The sequence below is a fragment of the Gouania willdenowi genome, chromosome 12 (assembly GCF_900634775.1).
Source record: "Gouania willdenowi chromosome 12, fGouWil2.1, whole genome shotgun sequence".
Classification (NCBI taxonomy): Eukaryota; Metazoa; Chordata; class Actinopteri; order Blenniiformes; family Gobiesocidae; genus Gouania; species Gouania willdenowi.
In genome coordinates this window covers 104,050-127,313 of record NC_041055.1, presented here as the reverse complement: position 1 = coordinate 127,313, position 23,264 = coordinate 104,050, and the positions used below count along the sequence as shown (strand labels likewise).

General features: G+C 40.1%; 1 protein-coding gene across 2 annotated transcripts in view; it reads right to left on the bottom strand.

The window, feature by feature from the left end:
* LOC114473361 (BRCA1-associated protein-like) overlaps window positions 1–22,660 on the bottom strand; it is a 28,839-nt gene extending 6,179 nt beyond the window's left edge. For both annotated transcript variants that reach the window (XM_028462931.1, XM_028462930.1), the window contains exons 1-8: window positions 22,285–22,660; window positions 19,152–19,313; window positions 18,150–18,339; window positions 9,940–10,129; window positions 6,674–6,787; window positions 2,091–2,239; window positions 1,950–2,025; window positions 1,725–1,863 (exon numbers count right to left, since the gene is read on the bottom strand). In XM_028462931.1, the coding sequence (XP_028318732.1) occupies window positions 1,725–1,863; window positions 1,950–2,025; window positions 2,091–2,239; window positions 6,674–6,787; window positions 9,940–10,129; window positions 18,150–18,339; window positions 19,152–19,313; window positions 22,285–22,363 (1,099 nt within the window). In that variant the 5' untranslated portion in view covers window positions 22,364–22,660. The remainder of the gene's footprint in view (window positions 1–1,724; window positions 1,864–1,949; window positions 2,026–2,090; window positions 2,240–6,673; window positions 6,788–9,939; window positions 10,130–18,149; window positions 18,340–19,151; window positions 19,314–22,284) is intronic.
* Window positions 22,661–23,264: the final 604 nt, after the last annotated feature.

Sequence of the window (23,264 nt, the reverse complement as noted above, 5' to 3'; positions counted from 1 at the left end):
TATATATTGACCTATTATTGTCACTTTTAACCTCTTTTCATCATATTTCATGATTATTTTTGACAATTTAACCACATTCATCATTTGTCATGTCCATTATTTATCAGTTTAAACTAATTGTTCTAATATTTACACTTTTTCTGTCTGTTTTTATTCACTTTAATTTATAACTTTGAACCAATTTCTGTGGTTTTTAAAATCTCATTTCACCTCCTTTTCCACCATTTTTATTCACTTTGAACCATTTTATTAGTGATTAAAACCATGATTTCCATCTTTAAGATGAATATAATAATAATAAACGTTCCTGGATAACAGTGGATATTATTCAGATGAATAAATAAATGTGGTTATCACAGATTAATAGAACAATAAACCATCATTTTACTGACTTTATGGATGGACCCCAAAAATCTCTCCTTTATTCCCCCTTATAGATGGTCCTGTCTCCATATGACTGTTCTTCAATGTTCATGTCTGTGTTCAACCACCTTCAGATACAGTGGGGGTCCCTGCTCTATGGGACCTTTATTTTGGAGGGTCCCTGCTCTATGGGACCTTTATTTTGGAGGGTCCCTGCTCTATGGGACCTTTATTTTGGAGGGTCCCTGCTCTCTGGGACCTTTATTTTGGAGGGTCCCTGCTCTATGGGACCTTTATTTTGGAGGGACCCTGCTCTCTGAAACCTTTATTTTGGAGGGTCCCCGCTCTCTGAGACCTTTATTTTGGAGGGTCCCTGCTCTCTGGGACCTTTATTTTGGAGGGTCCCTGCTCTCTGGGACCTTTATTTTGGAGGGTCCCTGCTCTCTGGGACCTTTATTTTGGAGGGTCCCTGCTCTCTGGGACCTTTATTTTGGAGGGTCCCTGCTCTATGGGACCTTTATTTTGGAGGGTCCCTGCTCTCTGGGACCTTTATTTTGGAGGGTCCCTGCTCTCTGGGACCTTTATTTTGGAGGGTCCCTGCTCTCTGGGACCTTTATTTTGGAGGGTCCCTGCTCTATGGGACCTTTATTTTGGAGGGTCCCTGCTCTCTGGACCTTTATTTTGGAGGGTCCCTGCTCTCTGAAACCTTTATTTTGGAGGGTCCCTGCTCTCTGAAACCTTTATTTTGGAGGGTCCCTGCTCTCTGGGACCTTTATTTTGGAGGGTCCCTGCTCTCTGGGACCTTTATTTTGGAGGGTCCCTGCTCTCTGGGACCTTTATTTTGGAGGGTCCCTGCTCTATGGGACCTTTATTTTGGAGGGTCCCTGCTCTCTGGGACCTTTATTTTGGAGGGTCCCTGCTCTCTGGGACCTTTATTTTGGAGGGTCCCTGCTCTCTGGGACCTTTATTTTGGAGGGTCCCTGCTCTATGGGACCTTTATTTTGGAGGGTCCCTGCTCTCTGGACCTTTATTTTGGAGGGTCCCTGCTCTCTGAAACCTTTATTTTGGAGGGTCCCTGCTCTCTGAAACCTTTATTTTGGAGGGTCCCTGCTCTCTGAAACCTTTATTTTGGAGGGTCGCAGGCTGAAAAGGTTGAGAACCAAAAGTCTACAGGACTCCACATCCCATAATGCAATGCACCAAGGTCAATGGGAGTGTTTAGGGGGGACTGTGCAGCAGTAATATGAACGTAGTATCTTACAGTATGTGTGGAACATGATGGTGTACAGCACCTCTGTATAAATGTAGAACGTTTAATCTTCTTCACTCACACACAGACGCACAGTCAGCAGGTTTCTTACCTCCAGCGTAGTCCCACACACGGTGGTTGGTGAGCTGCATGGCGTACGTGTGCTGCGTTTCCTCAAAGTGTTTGTAGGCGTGACGGCTAACGTAGCGGCCGCACCCGATGTGACCACAGATCAAACAGATCCACAGGTTCTGCAGACGCAAACATTAGAAACACGTGAAAAACACGACAGAGGAACCAAAGTGATGTTCTGTAGAAGATGAGCAGCGTGGTGGACCTCCTGCACGCCACACTCGAAGCATTTGTTCTCCTCCACGGGTTCTGGAGTCTGACAGTACCTGCACACAGGACATCTGAGGAACACACAGCAGTGTTAGGAACACACACACACAATCACAGGAAGAGGCGTGGCACTCACGAGGCGTCCTCCCAGCGCTGCAGACACTGGCTGTGGAAGCTGTGGTTACACAGCGTGGTTAGAACGCCGTTCACCGACTCGTCCATCCTCTCCAGACACACGGTGCATTTAGGAAGCTCGGTCAGCTCCATCACAGGCAGGCTGGCCCCCTGAGGAGGATGTAGGGCCAAACCTGAGCTTCAAAATAAAAGGGCTTTAAAGGATCCTCCACTGTTTTTACAAGTGTGGCCCAAAGTGACTTCTACAGTCAGTGATTTACTCTCTAACTTCCTCCACCAGAGCGTGTCAGCGCACTGTTTAAAGGAGAGTAAAGGTCCCTTATGAGAGCTCTTCTTCTCTGCTTCATTGTCTACTACCAAACTACAGAGTTGGAACTGTCGCCCCCTGTGGTCACAGATTTAGATTATTATATAAATCATTAACCTTTATTATTATATTTTATTCTTCCGTTTCCTCAAACTCGTCCCACAATTTTAAACCAATTTCAACAATTGATTATCAAACTTTTCTGAAAATTCTACACATCTCTGCTATGTTCCAGTTTTTTGAAACTTTTCACCTTTTTGAGTTATTTCCCGTAGAACTTTTTGCTCTCTTCCATTTTCATTGAAAGTTCCAACTTTTTTTCCTCTTATTGGAACTTTTAAGCCCTCATCGTCAGCCATTTTGTAACTGATGCAAACCATGGAACCTTTAACATGTTCAGCTACTACCACCAACCATTACAACCTAAATGCTAATAATAAGCTATTGCTAGGCTAATTATGCTAATGCTAGCATTAGGCTAATGCTACAGCTAGGCTAATAAGGTTGCTGCACTAATGCTAATGCTAAGTGAGCAACTAAGTAAGCAATGAAGTGAGCAACTAAGCAACTATTGAGCAACTAAGTGGGCAACTAAGCAATAAGTGAGCAACTAAGCAACTATCAAGTAACTAAGTGAGCAACGAAGCAACTATTGGGCAACTAAGCAATAAGTGAGCAACTAAGCAAGTAAGTCAGCAACTAAGCAACTATTGAGCAACTATTAAGAAACTAAGTGAGCAACGAAGCAACTATTGAGCAACTAAGAAACTAAATGGGCAACTAAGCAATAAGTGAGCAACGAAGCAACTATCAAGCAACAAAGTGAGCAACTAAGCAACTATCAAGCAACTAAGTGAGCAACGAAGCAACTATTGGGCAACTAAGCAATATGTGAGCAACTAAGAAACTATTAAGAAACTAAGTGAGCAACTAAGCAGCTATTGAGCAACTAAGCAACTAAGTGGGCAACTAAGCAGTATGTGAGCAACTAAGCAAGTAAATCAGCAACTAAGCAGCTATTGAGCAACTAAGTGAGCAACGCAGGCCAGCACCTGCATCCTCATTTGTATTTTCTTCAGGAAATGTAAATATTCTAGTTATTTCTATTATTTATACTCTATTAAAGCTGTTAAATGATCTAAAAAGCTACTAAATGATGTTTTTTCTCAGCTCGACCTGCTGTGCGCTTATCACCTACAGCCGAGAGGATCTTTTCCTCAATGGATTACGAAGCGAACAAGGCGTAACCGAGGACTTTATTGACACGCATAACAAACCGCTGAACATAGCCCAGACACCGAGCTCCCCGTGGAGACACTTGCCTACGAGCAGGAGGAGGAGGTGACGCAGGGAGAGGAAACAAAAGCGAGGCTGCCGGGCAGGCGTCCTCGCACAGCTGCGGAGAAGGCCACACAAACCGCCGCTGCCCAACATTTTCCTCTCTAATGTCAGATCCCTCGCAAACAAGATGGATGAGGAACCTGGACTCCAGTAAGAGCAGGGGAGGGGGCGCTCTGTATCTACGTGAACAACAGCTGTTGCACAAATGCCACCATTATTGACAGGCACTGCTCTGCAGACCTGGAATTTGTTATGGTTAGGTGCAGACCCCTGTACCCTCCGCGTGAGTTTGCCGTTGTCCTGGTAACTGCTGTGTACATTCCACTGGATGCTAGCATTAGCACGGCTATTAGCCACTTAAACAATGCTCTCAGCCGGCAACAGAACAACCACCCCGGAGCAGTGCATGTGATCTCGGGGGACTTCAATCATGCTGATTTGAAAGTAGTGCTTCCTAAATTCCACCAGCACATTAAATGTGCCACCAGGGGAGCTAACACCTTGGATAAAGCCTACTCCAACATTAAGCATGCTACAGGACCACTCAGCTGCCCCACCTGGGCTCCTCTGATCATATGTCACTGCTCCTGATTCCTGCATACAAACCACTGAAGAGGCGTTCACCCCCCACAACTCGAACTGTGACATCTTGGCCCGACGGTGCTTCCGCAGCAGCTGCAAGACTGCTTTGAAAGCACAGACTGGGACATTTTCTGCCATCAGAACTTGGGGGTATTCAGATCAGTAGTACTTGGCTACATCCAACACTGTGTTAACACCGTCACAGTGGATAAGCATATCTGGATGTTTCCAAATCAGAAGCCCTGGATGAACAAGCAGGTCAAGGAACTGCTGAAGGAGAGAAACAGCACCTTCAGCTCTGGAGACAAGGAGCTGTACAGCTGTGCTCGTGCTGCTCTGAAGAGAGGCATCAGAGAGGCCAAGGCAGTCTACAAGCAGAGAATCAAGGAGGACTTCAGCAGCAACAACAGCTGGCAGATGTGGCAAGGGATCCAGCACATCACCAACACCACCACAATCTCTGGGGACGCCTCATTGGCGGAGGAGTTTAACCATCCACTTCTTCGCCCATTTAGAGGTTGAGCCATCAGCGGGGCCCACACTGCAGCTGACATCCCTCCACAGCCAGACCTTCACCGTGCAGGAAGAGGAAGTGAGGGCCCTGAGGGCAGCGAACCCCGAAAAGCTGCTGGACCTGATGGTGTGACTGAAAGGGTGCTGAGGGACTGCGCAGACCAACTAGCTGGGGTTTTTACCAGCATCTTTAACCAGTTCCTCTCCCAGTGTTTCATCCCATCCTGCTTAAAGTCATCCACCGTCATCCCTCTGCCAAAAAAAGACAATATCAGCAGTCTCAATGACTACTGGCCAGTGGCACTCACCCCCATCATCATGAAGTGTTTTGAGAAACTGGTCCGGAGTCACATCATATCATGCCTACCGCCCACACTCGACCCCCACCAGTTTGCCTACAGAGCCAACCAGTCTATGGAGGACATCATCGCCACTGCTTTGCACACCACACTGACCCACCTGGAACATTGAAGGAGCTACATGAGACTGCTCTTCCTGGACTTCAGCTCGGCCTTCAACACCATCATCCCGAGCACACTGGTAGGCAAGCTGGATGATCTGGGTCTCTCCCACAACATCTGCGTCTAGATTATGGACTTCCTGACAGACCGCTCCCAGAGGGTGAAAGTAGGACACCACCTGTCCTCAGCACTGAGCACCAGCACCGGCTCTCCACAAGGCTGTGCACTAAGCCCCCTATTCTACACCCTCTACACCTACGACTGCACCCCCATCAATAAGTTTTCAGATGACACCACGGTGGTGGGGCTCATCTCAGGAGGAGATGAGACAGCTTACAGGGTGGAGGTGAAGAGTCTGTCAGAATGGTGCACCACCAGCAACCTCCAGCCGGTGTAAACCGGACATTCAACATAAATGGGGATGGGGTGGAGATGGTGTCAGACTTTAGGTTCCTGGGCATCCACATCAGTGGGGACTTGAGCTGGACTGTTAACTCCTCAGGAAGAACAACTTAAAATCAGAGCTCTTGTTGTGCTTCTACCGCTGCTCGGTGGAGTCAGTGCTGAGCTGAGGCATCTCGCTGTGGTTCTCCAACTGTACCACAGTAGATAGGAAGAAGCTCCAGAGGGTCATAAACACCGCCCAGAGACTGATTGGGTGCCCTCTCCCACCCCTGGAAGACAAATATAACACCCGCTACCTCAGGAGAGCCCACAACATCCTTAGGGACCCCTCACACCCTGGTCACCACCTTTTCCAACTTCTGCCCTCAGGGAAGTGTTTCAGGGCAATAAAGACAAAAACAGTTTCTACTCAAGAGCTGCTGTTGCCCTGAACGCCTCAAACCCCAACAAACCCTGAATCTGCTGTTTTAATACCCCTCTTTTCTTGTAAAATATCCTTTGTTTTCTTAAGATTATAATGTCCATCACTATTCTATTCTATTTTATTTTGCAGTTTTTACAGACTTGATTAAATGTTTTTTGCACCATTTATCTTTGCACTACCTTCTGTTGTTCACACTTTTTTACGAGAGCTGCTATTTTTTTAATTTCATTGTGCATCTAAGAAGTAACAATGACAATAAAATGATTCTGATTCTAAAAATCTACTAAATGATCTAAAAATCAGGCTGAATGTTTCACTCCAATAGGAAACAATGAGATGTTTACAGGCAGTGGGGCCTTGTGACATCATCAATCATGTGACTTAAAGATGGAGGAACACAGGATCTAAAACTATAAAGTAGAAGGTTTTAGGACACATTTATAAAAACAGTGGAGGATCCTTTAAAGTAAATAATATCCAATGAGATAAAACACGTTGCTTGTTTGGGGGTTCTACAGGGTTCTACAGGGTTCTACAGGGTGCTCTTTCACCTCCTCAGATCTGATGACCTCGGCCCGCTCCACATACACCAGCTGACAAACGGCTTCCTCGATGGAGTTGAACCGTCGACCGTTGCAGGCCGTGTAGAAGCTGTCGGCGTCTGCCTGAGAGCACAGAGCAAACCAATCATTCATATCAGTTATTTTAATGCATCAGCATAAATGTGGGCAGAAATGCTTCTGAGAGGCAGACTAAAAAAGGGCGGAGTTTGTGTTTGACATGTGATCATGACTTGAGGGCGTGGTTAGTGATCACACCGCTCACTGTTAGCAGAGAAAACGAAAGAGCGTGTTCCAGCTAATTACATATTGGTTTTAGTCACATTTTAGTTCTTTTTATCCTGAATAATAGTTTTAGTTGGAACGTTTTTTTAATGCTGTTTTATAAAAAAGAGTCTTAAAAACGTGACCGACTTTATAAATCAGTGTTTTATGCCTCGGGTTGATCTGTGCTGTTTGTGTGATTATATAGAAGTACAGTGAGCTAGGCCAACACCACACGGATGCTCACCCCGGGAAAAAAAATAAATGACTTATTGATGAAAACAATGACAGATCTTGTTATATTTTATTGTACAACAGTTAGTTCCAAACATTCCAAGAGTGCGGATTTCTTACGTATCATATCACTCCAGCTGATATTAGTACCATTAATTACCACTACACACCACAGTACACCATTATAATGTTCACAGTGAAGGTCTTAATGCACAATTTGGATTTTTTTCAAACTGATTTTTTTTTTGGTGATCGTTCATATTACACATTAAATGTTTCTTAAAGGGGACATATCATGGTTTTAAATCCTTCCTTTTTACATATAAATCATACAGTTATGGTCTATATAAAGCAGAACTGCAATGCTTGGGTCTGAATTCCTCATTATTATAGCTCCACCCCTTTTCTACCCCTTTTCTGATGTGCTTCTTAGAGCAACTCGTTTTGGTGCTGTCTCTTTAAATGCAAATGAGACACTCCATACCCCGCCCCCTCTTCAGGTGACACTCGGTTCAACTCCACCCTGCTCGGCCATTTTTGTAGTTTGATAGAAGAGATACGGCTATGTAGCGGTTCATAAACTTTTTATTCAGAGGTTATTTACAAAATGTCAACAACGTTAGACTTGTCCATCCAGCCTTACATGTTCCAGCCAGAGTCTGACCCAGTGGAGCGAGATGAAAATGAAGATGATGAACCTGCAGAACCCTAACAAGTGAGCTAACACAAGCACCGAGCTAACGCTAGCGCCAAGCTAACGTCACAAAATGCATTTTAATACAGTCTTTTCAAAGACAAAAACGTCAAAATGAAATGACTAATGAAAACTTTAGACTTAAATTAAATCACGTAGGCCATATCATCAAGGATCTAAAACGAGCACACAGCGCTAACATATGAAGACGGTGCAACTGCTAATGCTAACAAAACAATGACAGGGACGTCTTATCATCACACTTTTTAGCGTTATTTACAGCTTACCGAAGTGCTCTGTTCATCGTCTCCAAAGATAGAAGGAATTGAACCCTCAACCAGACAAAGTCTTTCTGTAAATCCTTCTTTATACTGGTGGAGGTTGATGAAGCAGTCATCATTGAAGTGCTTCACACACACAAAAATGACCTTATCCACAGATGTGGTACATTTCTATAAAAAATAAAACTCAACCAGACACTTTGAAAAGGTTCTGATGCTGGGAGACGGTGTAATGAAGCGTGTGGGTTACTACATCCAACAACCCAACATTTAGACTTATCCTCTCGTAACTTCTGCATCCTGGAGCTTGGACTACAAAATAAAAGCCAGAAATAAAAATGGTGGATTGCTCGAAGTGTTGGACCTGGAGTTGATGAACTAATTTGGCAGTTCTGCTGCAAATACTGTGATGTAATAGTTCAAAAAACGTAATAGAGAATAGAAAAATCTAAAGAGATTGAAAAATATGAGCAAAACAGAATATAAAGATATCAATGGAGCACCTGAAGAGATTAATTTGATTTTTTCTGTACTTCTAAACACTCTAAATATACAACAAAAAGCATTTAAGGGCTAAAAAAGTGGATTTAGCATCATATGTCCCCTTTAGATCAGTTTGGAGTATGAACGTAATGCAACCCTGAAGGGACGCGCATTGCGCAGAAAAGGTCCTGAGGTGACCCCTGATCCCACGGTGTTTACGTTAGTAGTTTAAGTTAGTAGTAAATATTTGTATTGATTAAAAAGCCTAAGAAGGTAACCAATAGATATTTGTTTTTAGTGTATTTTACAGCTGATTTGGGACCATTAGCATCTCTTATGCTGTGAGCCAGATAGCAAAATAATAGGTGACATGTAGGAGGTAGCAGCACCTTTGGATGAGAGATCATCCATGCTCAGCAGAGCTCAGAGAGAGAGAGGAAAGGAGTTTATGAGACAAAAAATGGCGCTACGTACAGAGTTGACGTTCCCAGCAGCACACACTCAACCAGAGCATCTGTGGAACTCATGGATAATGTGGCGATGGTGAGATAAAACAATAAAAAAACAGGGAAAGCAGTGACACACTGCATGTCGGGGAGGAAGAGGAAGTTACGTGTGCAGACTGACGGGAGAGAAAGTTGGAGGAACGCCAAAATACAGTAAGAAATCAATTCAACTCTGACCCAGATAGATGAATAATAATAATTTTATCATCAAAAGCCTGGTCTCAGTGTTTTTATTTGTTTTATATAAGGAAACAATATTCAGATGGTAGAGTTGTCACTAAAGCAAAAACATAGCTTTAAAGTCACTGACAGGGTTTTTTTTTTTTTTTTTACAAAAAGGCTTTTTTCTCAGCTTTTTGCTCTGAAACTGAAGATTTCAGTAAAACTTGCTCTGTTTAACAGCTGATTACAAAAGAACGGAACGAGCCAGAAAAAAATAAAGTAGAGGCTTCAATCTTTCAGAATCTGGTGTCAGATTTCAGATAGTCATAGTAGAAAATATTCTGTGGGTCTTTAAAAATCAGTCAAAATGCTCAAAAACGGCTGGTACTGAATGAGCTAATTCTAATTGAACTTTAGTAATTGAGAACGTAATTGTAATTGACTTTCTGAGGATAAAACAACAATTGTAATTGAAAAAACACTGGTCACTGTAATCATAATTGAATTGTAAAAGAACATGGGTAATTAATAACAATTGTTATTGAAAAATGTAATTGAACCCAACCCTGTTAACAACACGTGTGTCTTAATGATCAGTCCTGCTGTTAACAGTGTTCTCTGTGGAGGACTCACCTGGGAGCAGAACTTGATGAGGACCATGTACTGGTTGGGGGTGGAGTCTCTGATGATCTTCATGTGCTCCATCACGTCATTGAAAGGAGCCATGAGCTTCATCAGGTCATGGCTGGTCATGGTGGCGGGAACGGTGAGGATACACACCATCGCACTGCGTCTCACATCCTCAGTCAGAGACGTCATTTTACTGTTAGAACAAACGTTAGAACACACACGTCATTTTACTGTTAGAACACACACGTTATTTTACTGTTAGAACACACACGTTATTTTACTGTTAGAACACACGTTAGAACACACACGTTATTTTACTGTTAGAACACACGTTAGAACACACACGTCATTTTACTGTTAGAACACACGTTAGAACACACACGTCATTTTACTGTTAGAACACACACGTTATTTTACTGTTAGAACACACACGTTATTTTACTGTTAGAACACACGTTAGAACACACACGTTATTTTACTGTTAGAACACACACGTTATTTTACTGTTAGAACACACGTTAGAACACACACGTCATTTTACTGTTAGAACACACGTTAGAACACACACGTCATTTTACTGTTAGAACACACACGTCATTTTACTGTTAGAACACACACGTTATTTTACTGTTAGAACACACACGTTATTTTACTGTTAGAACACACGTTAGAACACACACGTCATTTTACTGTTAGAACACACACGTTAGAACACACACGTCATTTTACTGTTAGAACACACACGTCATTTTACTGTTAGAACACACGTTAGAACACATACGTCATTTTACTGTTAGAACACACGTTATTTTAATGTTAGAACACACGTTAGAACACACACGTCATTTTACTGTTAGAACACACACGTCATTTTACTGTTAGAACACACGTCGTTAGAACACATGTTGTTAGAACACATGTTGTTAGAACACACATCGTTAGAACACACGTCGTTAGAACACACACGTCATTTTACTGTTAGAACACACATTAGAACACACACGTCATTTTACTGTTAGAACACACATTAGAACACACACGTTATTTTAATGTTAGAACACACGTTAGAACACACACGTCATTTTACTGTTAGAACACACACGTCATTTTACTGTTAGAACACACGTCGTTAGAACACATGTTGTTAGAACACATGTTGTTAGAACACACATCGTTAGAACACACGTCGTTAGAACACATGTCGTTAGAACACACACGTCATTTTACTGTTAGAACACACATTAGAACACACACGTCATTTTACTGTTAGAACACACGTCGTTAGAACACACGTCGTTAGAACACACACGTCATTTTACTGTTAGAACACACATTAGAACACACACGTCATTTTACTGTTAGAACACACGTCGTTAGAACACACGTAGTTAGAACACACGTCGTTAGAACACATGTTGTTAGAACACACATCATTTTACTGTTAGAACACACGTTAGAACACACACGTCATTTTACTGTTAGAACACACGTCGTTAGAACACAAGTTGTTAGAACACACGTCGTTAGAACACACGTTGTTAGAACACACGTCGTTAGAACACACGTCGTTAGAACACGTCGTTAGAACACACGTCGTTAGAACACACGTCGTTAGAACACATGTTGTTAGAATACACGTCGTTAGAACACACGTCGTTAGAACACATGTTGTTAGAACACACGTCGTTAGAACACACGTCGTTAGAACACACGTTGTTAGAACACACGTCGTTAGAACACACGTCGTTAGAACACGTCGTTAGAACACACGTCGTTAGAACACATGTTGTTAGAACACATGTCGTTAGAACACACGTTGTTAGAACACACGTTGTTAGAACACACGTCGTTAGAACACACGTCGTTAGAACACATGTTGTTAGAACACACGTCGTTAGAACACATGTTGTTAGAACACACGTCGTTAGAACACACGTCGTTAGAACACACGTTGTTAGAACACATGTCGTTAGAACACACGTTGTTAGAACACACGTCGTTAGAACACACGTTGTTAGAACACATGTCGTTAGAACACACGTTGTTAGAACACACGTCGTTAGAACACATGTTGTTAGAACACATGTTGTTAGAACACATGTTGTTAGAACACATGTTGTTAGAACACATGTCGTTAGAACACACGTCGTTAGAACACATGTCGTTAGAACACACACGTCATTTTACTGTTAGAACACACGTCGTTAGAACACACCACTGTGGTTAATCCTTGAGTGTGAGACTAGGGCTGGGCAATATAACCAGATTAAAGATGGTATCAACTTATATATTTTGGCGATATAGAAAATGACAATATAGTATAACTTGTTTTTATGTATAAAATCACACAGTACCAATCACATCCTACAAGTATCTAATATTATTCATAGCATGCAGTCAAACAGTGTCCTTTACACTTTTTCCATATTTCTGAGACATATATTTTTATCTTATTCTGTATTAAAATAGTGATTTTAGGAGTCGCTGCTTTCGTTACTTCTCAAAATACATGAAAAGCTCATTTAGATGAACACAGTGTGTTCTAACAGAACTAAGGACGTCCCTTATTTATTTAATTCACCTTATTTTAACATTCAACCCTAAACAGACACTTCTGTGACCTAGCTTAATCAATCAATCAATCAATAAATTAAAAACTTTAGACTTTAGTGTAAGATTAAATAATATTGAATCAAAATGTTATGTTTAGATCATGTAAAGTATGAGCTGTTTATTAAATAAAGTGTGTGAGGTCTGTAGATAGAGGTTGATGTAGAACACACCTGTACGTCCTGCTGTAGGCTCTGATGATATAGACATACTGTAGTAGATTGACTTAGGATGGTTTATTCTCACACACACATCACACAAACACGCCCTCAAACATCTGTGCACAGTGTACACACACTAGCATCAGGCTAGTTAGCATCAGGCTAGTTAGCAGAGAGGCTAGCGGTACGTTTGGTCTCTTCCAAACAGAACAAATGTAGAGATTTATCTGATGTTGAACTCATTTATTCACAAACGTATGAGAACTTGTGTCTAACTCTCCACCTCCGCTCTGCATCCAAACAACAGACAGGCTCCTCCTCTTTTTTCTACTAGTTTTTCTGCAGCTTCAGAGCTTTCTGATCCATTTACACCGTAACCATGGTAACCAGAGTGCTCCTGTTTACCTTCACAGTGCAACAATGAAAAGGTCTGAACGTTGTGTAATCAATATACCGATACGGCTGTATATTAAACCACACTTGCCAACCTTGAGACCTGAAAATTAGGGAGATTTTCAAAAGAGCGGGGGGGGGGGGGGGGGGAATAGTTTGCTTTTGAAAGAGAAAATGAAATAATTCAATTTCACAGTGTTCTTTTATTTGAACAACACATTTAAAGTACCCGTGCAAATGGTAAATGGTGGTAGTAGTAGAATAAATAAAATAAATAACATAAAATTAAACACAAAAGGCATACATTGCATAAATTATCCATCAAAATAAATAAAAATAAAAATAATCAACAAAAGGAAAATTAAACATAGCCGATACAACAATGGCTATAACCATAACAAACACTTCCCTACACATGGTTGGATTTGAAGGAGCAATGCGTTGCAGCCAGTAACACGTAGGTATGGGCAGGACCTTCAAAATTTAATTTGCAGGAAAGGAGTGCGTTAAGGGTTGAATTGTCCATCCTTGTTCTATTCTCTGTCACTATCGTTCTAACCATGCTGAACACCCTCTCTGATGATGCACTGCTGTGGGACACGCACTAAAGTGCCTTCATCAAATGTACCAGAGTCTGGAATCTTCCATCTCTCCCTAGCATGGCCCAAAACCTGTCCATCCCTGTTTCCTGAGGAAGATCTTTCCTGCCAAGCACCTGGTATTCCACCACTTCCTCCCTCAGGTTATCCAGGTCCAACCACAGCTGAGGCAGACTTTTCTCTAACTCTATAACTGCAAATGAAAATGAGCAAATTTAGCATAAGTGAGCTGGGGATATAATTGCTTTCTGTTTTCCTCTTAAACAACTACCACCATCAATTAATGGGGATGCACGGTGCACCTGAGTTTGGAGAAAATTGATGCCGTGACTCTGAGTCCAACACGGACAGGTTTTGGAGGATGATGTTGTCGAGGGGGAATGTAGTTATCATCTTTGTGGTCACAGCTAAAAAGAAGTCTCTAACTGCCCTGTGACACATGATCAGATCAAAAAAATGACAGGCATTGTATGATGGGATGTCAGTTAGCTCTACACAATAATCATAATGTTTACTTGATCATCATTGGGACAGAGGAGGAAAGGTCATCCATGTTGTCCTCCAAGAGGTTTTGTGCAGCTGCTCCAAGGAAGAGTTCACTGTCTGGTAACTGTAGGCTGGCATCCTTCAGTGGGATGTCAGCGATAAGGCTGGCAGGAAGAAATCTTCCCATGAATCTTCTCACCAGGTTGGTCATCTCCTGGTGCAGCCTATGAACCATCACTCCTTCAGCCTAGAAACACATGATTATCAGTTATGAAAAATTATAACGGCATTATTTATTATCACAATTATGTAAGTTTATCTTTTGATAGGCTGGCTGACCTGAAACATAACATTGAACTCTGCCAGTGGTTTGAGAACCAGGGAGAGGAAAAGGTTAAATGTTCTGCCAGCATCTTCACCTTGCCAGGCTTCTCCACATCCTCATGACTGGCAAAATATGTCTGCAGTGCATCCCACTGGCAGAGCACCTGATTTATGCAAGTCAGCAAGTTGAGCCACCTGGTTGCACAGTATCAAAGTATCTTCAGAGTCTCTGTCTGTGAACTCCACAAACTCTTTGAAGACTTCACAACGTTTGGCACTGAAGTTAAGTTTTTTTTTTTTTTTTTAAAGCGAAGAAATTGTTAAATAATGAAAACATGTGCAAGTGTAACATGTGACATTAATATGATGACCTGATGTCAAAGTGAGCATATATGCTGCTGAGGATGTCTTCAATAGAGCCTGATGCCACATCCTGAGGCTCACTGGACCAAAGGACAGATGCATCACATGTCCATTAGGGATGTCTGCATGCCATGACACTGGCATCATCACTATTAAATACCACAACATTTCTCCAATCAATTGTTCTGTCACTAGGAATAAACAATATACAACATGACTTATTAGTGGTCTGTCTCCAACATATTGTAATGTATTTACATTTACCTTAGCACTGTGTTCACTGATCAAAGAGGTTCTGTGCTGTGCCAATGTTACACACTGGCATGTGCAGAAACCTTGTCACCACCTCCTGAGTTTTTGGATCACAAACCCTGGCCAACAAAAAAGAATATTTATTTAGAAAGTAATTTTCACTGACAGCACCCACAAATGGCTTTACAAGAGAAGTGTAAATATAAAATACATACTTTATCCATGTTTCAGCTTGTGCTTTCATCACACATCAAACCAAAGGGTTGGTTTTGACACAGTTCGATCACTTCCTTGTCTAATTCTGGGGCAATGGCACCTATCAAAGTACATAATAATGTAAAAACTGTACGTTCTGCTTACACACACACACAAATATATATATATATATATTTAACAATTTAATCTTAAAATACTAACTCTTAGAAAACAATATTATTTTATATACACTTACCTTTCACTATTTGAGTAGCTTTTGTTCTGCGTACTGGTGAGCGATCTCTAAATCCGGGAAAATATCCTTCACGGATTTGTTGAAAACATCCGCAAACGTAAATGGGATGTTACTTGTAGCTACAGCGTAGCCATCTTTGTGCTTCTCTGACCGTTGATGACTCGTGATGTCCGTTCAGCCTCCGTGTTCAATCGATAAGTCTGACCTACACACACTGCAGCCACATAACCCTTCCCTTTTCAGCTGTTCTGAATAAAGTTAAATTGTTTTTTCCAGTCATTTTGGAATTTGCAGGCATATTTCTTCTTCTTACATGCCGCCATGTCTCTTCTTCCTCTTCTTATGCGGTGTAATCGTTATTATTGTCCGGCCGTAAACGACGCTCAGTGAAGGATGGTCCGCCCCCACAATGTCAGGGCAGAAATAGGGAGAATGGTGGCCCCAGGAGATTTTCGGGAGGTACAATGAAATTCGGGATTCTCCCGGGAAAATCGGGGGGTTGGCAAGTATGTATTAAACATGTATATCATAACTACAATATATAGCAGTATTTGGTATGAACCGGTATACCGCCCACCCCTATAATGATAATAAATATACATATACAGTTGTGTGAAAGTCAGGGCACCCCTTTAAAAACAGCATATTTTATATATTTAAAAAGTTATATTCATATTTACTGTCTCTCTGGTATATGGGAAAAAAAGACAATATTGTCAGGAAACATTAATGCATAGTTACATTTTATTTTATAAATTGAACAAAATTACAAAAATGAAAAACATAATTTTGGCATGTGCAAAAGTCGGGGCACCCTGAGAGTTTCAAAGTGTCAGATTCTTTTTACAAGCTCAGACCTCTACCAGCTCATTGGTCCTGAAGCATGTGTCAACAATTGTCATTAGGGAGTGCCAGCTGGTGCCAATTTGAGGGTTTCTTAAATACGGCGACTCCACAAACCTTGTACAAACACTCAGCAACCATGGGTTCCTCTAAGAAGCTGTGTTAGACAGAAAAAATGAAAGTAATTGATGCCCACAATGCCGGGGAGGGCTACAAGAAGATAGCAAAGCGTTTTCAGCTTGCAGTTTCCACAGTGCGAGGCATATTTAAGAGATGGCAGGTGAGGGGAACTGTGGAGGTCAAGAAGAGATCTGGAAGACCAAGGAAACTCTCGGAGAGAACAACTCGTAGTCTGGTCAGAAAGGTAAACCAAAACCCACATTTGACTTCAAAAGACCTCCAGGAAGATTTAGCAGACTCAGGAGTGGTGGTGCACCCTTCCACTGTGCGCCGATACTTGCACAAACAAGACCTTCATGGAAGAGTCTGTAGAAAAAAACCTTATCTATGACCTCATCATAAAATACAACGTCAAAAATATGCAACAGAACATCTACAGAAGCCTGATGACTTTTGGAAACAAGTGCTGTGGACTGATGAAGTTAAAATAGAACTCTTTGGCCACAATAAGCAAAGGTATGTTTGGAGAAAAAAAGGAGCAGCATTTCATGAAAAGAACACCTTGCCAACTGTTAAATATGGGGGTGGATCCATCATGCTTTGGGGTTGTGTTGCAGCCAGTGGGACAGGAAACATTGCTCGGGTGGAGGAAGAATGGATTCAAATAAATACCAGCAAATTCTGGAGGCAAATATCACAGCATCTGTAAAAAAGCTAAAGCTGAAAAGAGGATGGCTTCTACAACAGGATAATGATCCTAAACATACCTCCAAATCCACCATGGACTACTTCAAGAAACGCAAGCTGAAGGTTTTGGAATGGCCTTCACAGTCTCCCGACTTAAACATTATCGAAAATCTGTGGGTAGATCTTAAAAGAGCTGTGCATGCAAGACGTCCTAGGAATATTGCAGAACTGGAAGCCTTTTGCAAGGAAGAATGGGGAAAAATCCCAAATAATAGAATCCAGAGACTTGTTGTTGGCTATAAGAAGCGTTTACAAGCTGTGATATCTGCCAGAGGGGGTGTTACTAAGTACTGAAGGTACTGATGCTGTAGGGTGCCCCGACTTTTGCACATGCCAAAATTATGTTTTTCATTTTTGTAATTTTGTTCAATTTATAAAATAAAATGTAACTATGCATTAATGTTTCCTGACAATATTGTCTTTTTTTCCCATATACCAGAGAGACAGTAAATATGAATATAACTTTTTAAATATATAAAATATGCTGTTTTTAAAGGGGTGCCCTGACTTTCACACACAACTGTATATCCTGATCGGGACATAACGTCAGATTCTGATCGAGTCTGAAATCACGTGATCGGGTCTGATTTCTGATCATGTGATTGGATCATCCTGAACCCAGACCTTCATCTAAACAAAACACACTACAGAACTCACTCACACGTGCTGTCCCTCAGAGGAGAAAAAGCCAAAAGTGGAACATATTGATCAGCTGTTAGTTAATGTGTCTCATTTTTCATATCATTCTGCTCAGACTTAATAGTTAAAATATTGAGATTAATATCATATATTGACACTTAGAGATAAAATATGAGTTTTGGTCTATATTGCCCAGCTCTATGATCATCAGACTGAGGGACTCACTTGGTCTTGTAGAGGTGCATGATGCCGTGGATGATCTCCACTGACGGGTTCCCACTGAAGAAGGAGATCTGATCAGGCAGCAGTTTGGACGGAGAGTCAGGGGCCGCGATGGGTGTGGCTCCTCCCTCCTCCTCAACGTGGTCTTTAGCTGCCTGTAGCTCCTCCTCCTGCCTCTCACCTCCACCTTTATCTGAACACACACATCACTTTAAGACACACCCCCACAGACATTGCTCAGATAAACCAAGGTGTGAGGTGGTGTCTGGTAGGGTTGGGGTCAATTATATTTGTAATCACGTAACTGATAATTATGACGTAATTCTAACAGTAATTGTAATTGGAAAACTCTGTTGCTGTTGTAATCGTAATTTAATTGTAATTGAGTTGAGATAATTGACTTTTTTAATTGTAATTGACATGAACGTTCTATAAAAAGTGTTGTTTATAATTTAAATGAACCTGTGGAACCAGTTCTATGTCTTACACAGACGTACTTAATTATTAAAATATGTTTCATATTCACTTTGATTGAGAATCATTTCATTATTAAAAAGATTAAACAAAATTTAAATCTAGGGGTAGTCTCAGACGCCCACAACATAAATATTAATACCAATATATTCATTGATCAGGAAGCCTAACAAGGTAATCAATAGATTAGAAACTAATTAGATTATAAATCATATTTATAAGTGTATTTTACAGCTGATTATAGACATGGGTCAAACTGACCCGTTAGCATTAGAGATGCTAACAGAAAGCTAACACTAGAGAAAAGATGTTTCATAGGGTTATTTATTTCAGGCTTGGTAATTGTTTTTGATTGTAATTTAACTTTAATAATTGAGAACATAATTGTAATTGTCTTTCAGTGGAAAAATAATAATTGAAATTTTAATTGTAATCAGAAAAAATGCTGGTCAGTGTAATCTAAATTGAGTTGTAATTGAACATAGATAATTAAAATGTAATTGAGCCCACCCCTGGTGTCCAGCCTCCTACCTGGGCTGAGTTCAAAGGTCTCTATGACCATGTCCCCCATGGCTCTGCTCCCAATGTGCTGATGCAGCAGCGCTGATCGCTCTAGCTCAGACTTTCCACTCAGAGCGTGTTCAGCCAATCCCAGAGCTTTGTCCCGTAGCTCGCCGTCAGACATGTCGTCCACTGAAAACCACAGGGAAACAAGGAAAACCGTCCAATTTCAAAATAAAACCAAAGGAAAAATGAAGGTATGGGACAAAAACCCAATAATTACACATTAGAAACAAGGTTTAGTGAATTTAAAGATAAACTAACAGGTGGTGAAAAGATAAAATAAGCTTTATTTGTCCCACAAAGAGGAAATCTGCAGTGTTTCAGCAGCATTAGGTAAATAAACAGATAAACAAGACATACACACGCATTACAAACATAATGTAGACATACACAGTACAGAGAAGACATTGCACAATAAAAACAAAACACAACATATACATATGTACACTAAAATATCTGATGCGCAATAATATTTTATTGAAATATCAAAAAAAAGTCATTTGTAATTGAAGCTTCTTCAGAGCACAAAGTAATAGTACAAACTGTACTTATGTAAAAGTTAAGAGAATAAATATAGATTTACTGTAGGTTGACAACTATAACTCATTATAATAAGGGCCTTAATTATGAAGCTAGATTAGCTTTTATTGTGCTAACTTCTAGGATTAAATCAGTATGTGCTGGACTACAAAGCTCATCAACGACTTACGGAGCTAAATCACCATGGTAACTTAGGCTGAAAGTTTTGTTCTGGCTAGGATCTTAGCGAGTACTAAAGCTCCGCCTCCTTAGTAAAACGAGCTGCCCAGTGATAGAAGACCCTGGTTGGCATACATCTGACAGATTATTAATGATAAATTCATCCTTTCATTTACTGATGACATCATTTATGAAAGATATAGATTTATGTCTGATAGACTGATCTACAGTCAGCTGATATATGACGGGTGAAATCATATTCATTTATTAACTCATACACTGAGGATGACTGTAATGAAAACAATGTGTTCTCGTCCCAGTGTGTGTGTGATCAATACGTTTGAATAGAAAAACATGAGTTAAATCATTACATTAATTTATGGTCATTCAACATAACATCAGAGATGAACTCAGAACCAGATTACGTTGGATTAGCAGCAAGAATAAAAAAATAAAAAAGATAAAAACCAGGTCAGAGAAAGATGCAGTATAAATATATAAATAAACATGTAAATATATATAAATATATAAATAAACATGTAAATATATATATAAACATGTAAATATATATATAAATATATAAACAAACATGTAAATATATATATATAAATATATAAATAAACATGTAAATATATATATATAAATATATAAATAAACATGTAAATATATATATAAACATGTAAATATATATATAAATAAACATGTAAATATATATATAAATATATAAATAAACATGTAAATATATATATAAATATATAAATAAACATGTAAATATATATATAAATATATAAATAAACATGTAAATATATATATAAATATATAAATAAACATATAAATCAGTTCAAAGTGTATGTATAAGAGATAATAAAGAGTCTGTTTATCATCCAATAGATTCATATCATAAATAATCTCACGCTTTTACACAATAACAGAGTTGGTGATTTGCTGCCAGCTTTCCCTCCTGGTGTGCGCTGCACTAACTGTTATATTCACTGTCATCATAGATTTATATTCATTATATTTGTTTAAGATCATTATCTGTTCCTCCTGTAAAGACACTCAGTCTGTCAGGTTCTCCATTGATTGGTCAGATGCTGCAAGCTCCACCCCTTTTATGTGAACACGCACGTAACCAGGCTGAAAACACTTGGCTTAAATTAGCGTGTTGTTATCGACTGTCATAGGACAGCTTCTCTCTGACAGGGAATGTTTGGTTAGATGAATCCTGCTGATTAATCAGTTCTCATCCCTCACCCCAAAAAACAAATAAACTGAACCTTAATTGCCATTTTAAACGATAAAATGTAGTCAAGTGATTTTAATTATAGTTCATCTCATAAATCAGGGCTCTAGACTGCGACCAAAATGGTCGCTTATGCGAGTATTTTTTCAGTGTGTGCGAGTGAAAATTTTATCTGGTCACATCCGAGTGAGTGTGTTTGGTGAGTGGGCATCTCTGTGTGTGTGTGTGTGTGTGTGTGTGTGTGTGTGTGGGGTCCATGAACAGAGTCAGACATAACAAGTCGATCACTGAGTTCACGCTCACATTGAGAGCAGCAGTAAAAATGTAAAATGTGCTGAGCTCAGCAATAGAGCGTACACACTCATCAGAATCATCATGGAGGGACCAGAACTGATGGACTATGATACCAGGACAGATGTTCAGCTGTGGTTCTACCAGAGCAGGGGTCTGCAACCTGTGGTTCTGGGGCCTAATGTGGCCCTTTGACTCTTATACAATGGCTCCCTATAGCTTTAAAAAACTATTGAAATAAAGTTTTTTTTTTTTTACAGATAATGATTGACAAATAAAATCACGATATAACAATTTGTTAACCTAAAATAAATCACGTATTTGAATTCCTTCAATAAATAAAAAAGTCTGAACATCTGAGGCTTTTTCACCAAAAATCCTAAATGTAGTTTAACCAATATTTAAGGACAACCTGTTAATATCAAACCATTTTATAAACTTCCTAATTTTGTTCTCTACAATTTCTAAGACATGTTTTAGATTTTTTCTGGAGAAAAATAAGGTAGTATCATCTGCAAATAATATACACTTTGGTAAATATGACACTGACAATATTATTCACATAAATAAGAAAAAGTAGAGGTCCAAGGACTGCGCCTTGGGGTACCCCAAACATCTGATTTTATATTATTATTTATGTTTCCTGTCTTTTTAATAACTAGTAGTTACACATTAACATGACACTCCTCTTATAACATATTTGTACATTTTATATAGTATTTTTGTATGACTTAATGCTTTTTGAAGATCTACAAAAACACTGACAAAGTATTGTTTATTATCAAGGTGAGGTGGAGCTAATAAAATCACTGTTTAAAGGAAACAGTTAGCTCTGAAGCTAACTTTAAAGCTAAGCTAAAGGCTCACCTGCGGAGTACTGAAAGCCCAGTGGAGACGGAGACTGGTCGGCTAACTCCAGACGGATCACAACCAGAGACACGCTCATGTGGTCAAAACAAACTAACAATCCGATAGAACCACAACAACCAGGTGCTGTCGGCTACTAGCTAGCTGCTAATGCAAGCTAACGAAGTGGTTAAAAAGATATAAAAACACATTTATCCGTGTGTCTACATGATAATTAACAGTATGTGTGTCGCTTGCTTTAGATGAAGCAGAGTATAACTGTAACATTTACTAATAATAGTTTAAGCTCTGTTGCGTCGGTGTTAGCAGCTAACTGTGCTAACTGCTCAGCTGATAGAAACGTGTGTTGATTAGCTGAGCTGCTGCCCCTACAGGAGGGAGGAGGTACTGCATTCTTCTTCTTCTTGTGTGGTTCATTGCCCACCCACCCCCCACCCCACCCCAGCATAGCTGAGATCATTAAATATTTCTCCACTTCCTGTCCATTACTTGATGTTCTCCTCCACAGTTGCAGCACTTTAGCTTCACGTCTTCTCTACACTCCTCCAACCTATGATCCTCACCACACTTTGGACATCTCTGCCACGTACCTCCTTCAGTTCTGAACACTCCTCTAATCTCCAAACTTTCCTCAAACCAATCCCAGATACCTTCATACTCTGTTCTGTCCAATCACAAACATATCCAACACTTTCATTCCACACACACTCTTCATTCTCATTGTTTTATCTTTCTGTACTTTTGTTCTACAAACTTTATCATTTCTATCACTTTATTTCTAACTTTCTGATTAATCCAATAGGACGCATCATCTCTATTTTATCATTATCTTCTACTGAGTTTATTCCATTTTCCTCCTGATCACCTTCTATCTTCACCACTACTGTCCTCTGAATCTTTTCTTACACCTTACTATAACCTTTACCTCCGTTTTGAGGTGTTGAAGTTTAAGTAAATCTTGTTTAGAAATAAATAATTTG